At 32.9% G+C, this 7,576-nt stretch overlaps 1 protein-coding gene across 1 annotated transcript; it reads left to right on the top strand.

Annotated features, from left to right (window-relative positions):
- Positions 1-212: 212 nt before the first annotated feature.
- On the top strand, positions 213-7,033 carry LOC142354109 (uncharacterized). The gene is made up of 3 exons (XM_075406379.1): positions 213-4,355; positions 4,683-5,654; positions 6,987-7,033. The coding sequence occupies exons 1-3, from the start codon at positions 1,661-1,663 to the stop codon at positions 7,031-7,033; spliced, it is 3,714 nt and encodes a 1,237-aa protein (XP_075262494.1). The 5' UTR covers positions 213-1,660.
- Positions 7,034-7,576: the final 543 nt, after the last annotated feature.

Below are 7,576 nucleotides of genomic sequence, written 5' to 3'. Positions count from 1 at the left end.
AAAACTTGGATAGGAAAAATTGTTGTCGCATTTAACTTTCGCTTTTTGTCGAAAAAATTTCATTATTGAGATAATTTGTCACAACTTTTAATTGAGAAACTTTTATTTTTTATTTTATTTCTCTATTGTACTTTCTTGAATTGATTTTTTTTAAATTCGAGAAATATTTGTTAAATTTTTCGATTCTTTTACAGCTCTTATGTTTAGCAAATTCTATTTTCAATTTTAGAGACGTTTAATTTCAAACTCGTTTTTCGACCTTATTTTCTGTACTCAATCTACTTATTTCTCGAAAATATCTAGGTTACATTATCAACTTCAATTACAGTTTGTTTAGCGAATTCTATTCTTAAACTTAGATAACAAATTTTGAGAAAATTGAATCAAAACTGACGATTAAAACTTTAATTTTCCCAAAGTTTCTCAAATTGCTTAAGCGAATTGAGGAGTATTAGCTTTGTGTAAATGTTTGGTTTATCCTAGGGGGACGCTTTTAACACTACCCCACATAAAAGACACCAGACTCTTTATCATTTTGCTAACAAACATCACTTGTTTACTCAAACCACTTTGCCTGGTGACGTAAATTGTGCAAATCAACAATATTATCCCAGTTTCCCTGTCGCCTGAGGAAAAATTCGAGAGTTAAAGTCAAACTTTGATTTGTACCCCTAGTATGAGAAAGTCACAGCTGTAATTACTGAACTGTTCACGACTAGAGAACTTCAGGAATTTAGACAAAGCTAGATGCCCGAAGCTGTACTTCTATTTTGTGTAGTTTTGTCCACATTTTAACGCTATTTAACCAAATTTCCACACTTAAGTGTGTTATATAAAATTACAAATCGCAGCAGCTTTGAACAGTTAGACTTCAAATTTTGGATAATTTTTGGAGCGTTAAACTTATAAACATCTGTTACACGCGAAAGCTGACGCTGGCTTGTGGGGGAAAAATCTGGCGAAAAAGGCTTATAAAAGCGCAAATTTCAACTTCGAAATCAGGAGTTTAGAAGCCGGAAAAATTTACTAGCTTTCAGATTGTAAAAAGACGTCTTACTTTCGCTTTTAAAGTTTTCTTACAGGCATTGAGAGTTATAAAATCTGTGAAGTTGGTTATAAATTGTCGTTATTTATTAATAGTTATCAATTATTCAATTTAACTACTTTTCCGAGCCCAGGTTGAGTGGGGAAATGAAATCTAGACAAGATTGAATTCATCAGCAGCATCTGATTTCATTTTGAGTTATTATTCCGGTTAATTTTAGTTATAATTTCATTTAGAATCACTCAAGCAGTAATAATTCTTACAATCTTTCAACTTTTAGCAAAGGAAGCACAAAGGATCCGGTAACATATGTTTAGCCTCCTATGAAAAAATTGCAATGAGTTAGTTATTTTCCTGTCAAAAATCTTTACAATATTTTGTAAAAATCCTTTCGGCTGGACTTTTTCTATTTTCAATTGCTATTGTATACATCGGACCTTTTCAGCTTTTTAAACAATAATTTATTCAGCATTTTTGACTCAGCAATTTTTGTTTCCTAAGAATTGACTTACTTAACAGATTTTTGTTACATTTTATACAATTTTTGCACATTTATCTTTATTTCAAGTTTCATTTATAAAGCTTTGCAGTAAAATTTTCTCTCCGCCTTTAAAAATGTTTTTCGTCAGTTTTTCGCCAAATTATTACTTATTTCTTGTTATAAATAATTTGTTATTAGCTAGAGTTTATACAATTCTTACTATAAATTGCCCAAGTTGGGGGGACAACTCGCCCGAAAGCTGGTGCCCATTTTCTGACGTCAGCAGTGACCTCGGCCATTTTATCGAGCCAGAAAATTTAAAATTATTTGAAGAAAATTACAATCTTTTCACGCAAATTAATGACGACTTTTGTAAATTAGATAAACAAATTGTTTGTGCCATTAAAGATCATTACCCACAAAAAGTTAAAAGCGTGAAAACCTTTTCTAACCTTCTTTTGTTGACAATACGGAAAAATTTTATTTCGGATTTAAACCCGAATGTTCTTTTACCCGAACTTAAGTCGCCATCTCGGACTACTGAAGTCAAAATTCGGCTAATTCGACTTGTCAGCCAAACGGATCTTTTCAACTTAATCGATAATGTCGACACAATTCAGAAACCAGAAGCTTTGGCAATCATTTCACGAACTCCAACTTACATAACCCACTTTAACTCAATTATTTACACAAAAATGACATTAATTCTAACTAAAGGGTTCAGATTTGATCAGCTAAATTTATTCAAAGAAAGCTCTCAATATCGCGACTACTTACAAAGCATTCTAACAGGAATCGAGAACGGATTCAAAGACGAACCGCTAACTTGCTTCGAAAGCCAGAAACTTTTTGAATTTGTTAGAAAATTAGTTCACGAAGTGAAAACTCATTCACGTTTCGCGTACGATTATTATCAATCTTACTCAATTTGGGTAAAAGTTTGGGCACAAATTTTGCCCTGTGTTAGCGTTGACGAAACGTTGCGGTCTAAAAGCCGAACCATTCAAGTCGTTGATTCGGTTATAAAAACAAACCCAAATTTTGATTTTAGCCCTGAAATGGGCGCTAATTTATTATTTCTTTTTCTACGAAACGCGCCCTCTATAAATACTCAAAATGGTGAAAATTTTGCGTTTGATTCTGTATCACATTTATGGCAATACGCGACTTATCAACATTTTCAGTACATTAAAAAACTCTATTCTTACAGTCGAAGTTTAAAAAGCCCAATCACAATTTATAACATGTTTTCACTGCCCGAAAGTTCAGTTTTCACCACAAAATTAGCCCAAATCGCTTGCAGATACACGAAAGAGTTGTCTTGCATTGGTTACGTAAGACCCGACGAACGCGAAGAACTTTTACGACTTAATAATTTCAAAACCGATCTGATACCGATCGGGAAATTATCTTGGGCTACAAAACGTCAAGTCGCTGCGTTAGTTTTATCCAATCAAATAACAGGAATACCTTTAACCAGCAAGTTAAAAACTTTGGGAGGGTTAATTAGCGGTGTCGACACGCATGAGATCTTAAACATGGTTGTCAACTCTTCCCAAAAAGAGGTTCCAACGATTATTCTTAACGAACTCCAGACAAACGAAACATATTTCGGCCAATTTCAGAAACGATTGCTAATTTCCGGACTGCTTAACAAAACATCAGACATGCATGACAATTTAAAGGTCAATTTGTGGGAAAATGTTCCTTTTCCCCGATTTTTACAAGCTTCAAAATCAATTTCAGAGTTTCACTTAGAAAGTATTAAAGAGCAGTTTTTAAACCAAGCTTGGAAATCGAAATACGCGCAGGTTTTGAACGAAGATTTTAAATTATCGTTTGAAACACGAATCAAGCGGTCAATTTCAACGAAAGGTAGCTGGGTTTTTCCTGAAGAAATTCTAGAACATTCTTCGGATTTCTTTGATGTTTTCACGCTTATCCAAAGTGTCACAGACGAACAAAGCTCCGAATATGCGAAAGCGGTGGCCGAAAAAATTGAAAAATTTTATATTTCATTTACAGGAATTGATCAGTTGTTTTCTTTACAATTAATTGAACAGCCAATTTTGGCATCGATTCCTGGAAAATTATTGAGAGAATTTCCAGTGAAATCTCATTTTTCCATGAACGCATTTTCGCCCAATTATTATTGCCGGGAGCTAATTTCGAAAATCGGGCAATTAAATGATAATTACAGGTATTCAGACGCACGGAATCAACAATTTGCCCATTTATTTGTGAACAATTGCGAGCATAACTTCCATAAACAAGTTATGCAGAAGACAACGATAAGCAAACAAATGCTATACAGTATGGGAAATCTTGTTTGCTATCTTTCTCCAAGTTACATTCAAGCAATGGAAAAAGATGTTCTAGAAAGTTCTTTGTCAGTTTTTGACCAATGCTGCCTAACAGCCAATCAGAGCAAAGCGATTTACGAAAAACTGACCAATCACAATGGAGAAGAAAATGACGTCACAAAGCCGAAGGTCGAATATATGATTCATTCTAACTTATTCTGTCAAGTTTTTGACTTCGACTTTTCGTTAATAGAAATTTCGGAAGCTGCGAATAATATAATATCACAAAAAGATCCAATTTCGGCAATTTACGAGTTTGTAAATCGAGGTGGTGTTTTAGCCGACGGTCACAAAATCGATTCTAAACAAGCCGAAAAATCGAGCATAAATGCACAATGCAGACGGAAATTTCGGCTATCTGAGCAGTTCGGACGATATGAAAACTGTCACAGAAACTCAACTGAACTAATCCTCCTTTTACAGTCGGAAAATCTGAAATGCGACACTTTAAAAATTTTAGGAAAAGGTGAGTTATCATATATTTATTTTAAAATAATTTGCAATGAATTTTCGTGCGGTCTGCTAACATATTAGTATTTAAAACATGTTTGTGACTGGTTTCAGAAAAAATTCCCACTGAAAAAACCCAAGAGGATTTATTGGCGCGGGGGTTCTCCTATTAGAATCACTGGGGGTTATTTTCGGGGGGGGGGGGGGGTAACTAAAGCTAAAGTTATTATTTAAAAAGCATCGAAACTAATAAAAAATTTATTTAATCAAAATCTTTAACTTCAGGGAAAACTTAACCCCGTTGAGAATAAAAAAAAGTTAATTTTCCTGATTTTCATTTCAGGCATTCGTTGGATAACAGCTGATCAAATTTCGAACATGCCTTCAGCTGAAATTAACAAATGCATGGACTACCTTGGAACTGAAATTGACCAATCAGAGGTCGCGCATTTATCTTCAGCCATTTTGGAAAAATTGAGAAGAAATGATCATTTTCAATATTTATCTCTCGCTCAACTCAAAAATTTCCTTCACAATATCAGCTCAGTTGATTTGGAAAATACTCGCTTCCTATTGGACAAACGAAACTTTGACGTCATCAGTTTACTGACCAATCAGAAACTGTCAAAAGAAACTTCTCGCTTGCTTCAAACGTTCTTTAATTCGAAAACTATCGATTTTTCCCACCAAACCGAAATTGAAACTCGTTCTTATATTTTATCAATGGGCTCTTTGCTGTGTCACGAAACGCAAGACGAAACTATTAAACAGATTTTGGTACCAAAATTTGTTAAAGATATTTCTTTAGCAATTAAAAACTGCCCGTTTGAAGATATCAATATGTTGCAATCTTATATTTTTAATCTGCTTACCGACCCGATGTACGACAATCGGCTAATTGGCAATATCGACGATCTCGGAGTTTTTGGTTATCTCTTTTTGAACCAATCATATTTGAGAAAATTTCACGATATTAAAACTCAATTCATACCTTTCGAAGCTTTCGAAATATTGCCACACGAACAAATAAAACGAATTCCGAATCAAATTTTTGACAAAATGTCGCTTAAACAAGCTGCGTATCTTTTGACCGAAAAATCAGAGGCTCTAAATTCACGTCAACGGGAAATTTTGATTTCAATAACGAATCGAAACGAAAAGTTGGAAGATTTTGATGACAGATTTGAAGTTAGCCGAAAAATTGACGCCGGTGAAAAACCAAAAGTTAGCGATGTTACAATTGTAACCCAAAATAATATCACAAGCAGACTTTTCAGAAACACGCAACTTATTTACATAATAATTTACATAATAAGTGCATCCGAAAATAGCAGACTCAACTTAATTTTCATTTTTTTTATCATGATGAAAAAATATTTAGTCTAAAATTTGTATATTTGTTTAGTTTTATAGACCCCAATTGAAATTTGATAACCAGTTTTCTTTTTGTATCATGCTGTGCATCATTTGAAACTGAAATCAAACTCAAAATGATTAAAGACATTAATATCCTCCGAGTTCATTTGGGGGGCTACGAACTATACACCAGCCTTTACTTTTTTGTTGAGCCAATGGATATATATTGCAAACTCCGGTCATCAGTCATACAACTTTCTGGTCTTTCCCATTATAGCCCCCCCTTGAAATTATAGCCCCCTCATTATGGTACAAATATCATGATGGGGGCTATAGGTTATCTGACCACTAAGCTGGGGGGGGGGGGGGGGGCTATAATGGGAAAAACCCCAACTTTCTTTGATTTTGTACTAGGTCATGTGTGATTCTTAGTAATCATACAAGGTTTTATAGGTCATATATGATTTGTATGAATTCTTTTTAGTCATACAAAGATCATAAATGATTTCCTAGAAGTCATACAGGGATCATGCCAAAATTTTCTAAGTCTAAAAATTGTATAAGTTTGATTATCAGTTGAAGTAGAAAAAACTTCTTGGAAATCATACAGGGTCATATATGACACTTAAAACGTTGACTGGTTCCACAAAATCCCGCAGATATTACAATTGAATCTAAACCAATAAAGTTTGTTCAATTGGATAATGTAAAACTTTCAAAAAATTTTCACCTAGCTTAAATACTTGGCCTTTGCTTTACATCTTATTTTTCCTCTTTCTTTATATATATATATATATATATATATATATAAATATATATATATATATTATATATATAAATATGAATGTGTTTGTTTATATATATATATAAATATATATATATATATATATATATATATATATATATATATTCAATGTCGATTACTCTTATTTTGAGAGTAAATTTATACTCAAATTGCGCAACGCAACGGCTCAGCATCGCATTGATGAACTTGAACGTTGACTGGTTCCACAAAATGCCGCATAATGTAGTCAGAGGACTTATTAAATTATTATATCGCATTTGCAATCCACTTTTGATTCTTTTGTGCTATAAAAGAATAGCTTTGCGATTTAAACATATTCAGCAAAAGAATTTGAGGTTATATGAAAATTTTTTCAAAAAATATTTAAAAATAAGCATTTATAAAGCTTAAACTGGCTTCAGAATATATCAAATATTTAATTATATATTTGGACATTTCTTTTTTTTAGTGCCCAACTTTGACATTGATATCGATATGGTATTTTAGGGGCTTTCGGTGGATCACAAAGTGACGCCGAGGAACCACATAGGTGATGCCCTACCGACAAAAAAGTTTTAAAAAACAGAAACCGTAAAAACTTTATTAAAAATAGATGTTTGATTCTCGGTAATCATTCTAGGATCATATATGAGTTCTTGGTAATCATACAAGGATTATATATGATTTCTTTGGTTTCATACAGGGATCCTATTAACAAATCATGTATTGGCAGTATGAAATCATATATGGTCCTCGTACGAAATTAGCAAATCTTTGACTTGGTAAAAATTTTCAAATTAGTGTCATTATAGGGCTCTTGAAAAGCTGAACAAATTGTTATGAAAGATTTTACCGATAAATTTCGAAAAAGCTTGGGGAATTAAGTTTTCAATATTTTTTTAGAGTTTTGGAATTTTCCTTCCTCGATTTCCAGGCATAAGGTATTTTATTTAGCCGTTCCGCTACGGACATTTGCTAAAATATAATTGAATTTCGTATAACGAATATGTTAAAAAACACTCAAAACACTCTAAAAATAGCTGTTTAAGTCTTCTAAAATGTATTCTCATTTCACTAATTACAAGAAAAATCTCAAA

The sequence above is a fragment of the Convolutriloba macropyga genome, chromosome 15 (assembly GCF_964194025.1).
Source record: "Convolutriloba macropyga chromosome 15, txConMacr16.3, whole genome shotgun sequence".
In the NCBI taxonomy this organism is placed as follows: Eukaryota; Metazoa; Xenacoelomorpha; order Acoela; family Convolutidae; genus Convolutriloba; species Convolutriloba macropyga.
The sequence above is the reverse complement of the archived record's forward strand: the minus strand, read 5'-3'. Positions and strand labels throughout refer to the sequence as shown.

What these genes read in the sequence shown, in the direction of transcription:
- LOC142354109 (XM_075406379.1), top strand. Translation starts at nt 1,661, where the DNA reads ATGTTTTTCGTCAGTTTTTCGCCAAATTATTACTTATTTCTTGTTATA. An exon ending in TTTAAAAATTTTAGGAAAAG is followed by an intron (nt 4,356 to 4,682) that starts GTGAGTTATCAT and finishes TTTTCATTTCAG; the next exon opens with GCATTCGTTGGATAACAGCT. An exon ending in CATAATAATTTACATAATAA is followed by an intron (nt 5,655 to 6,986) that starts GTGCATCCGAAA and finishes ATGGTATTTTAG; the next exon opens with GGGCTTTCGGTGGATCACAA.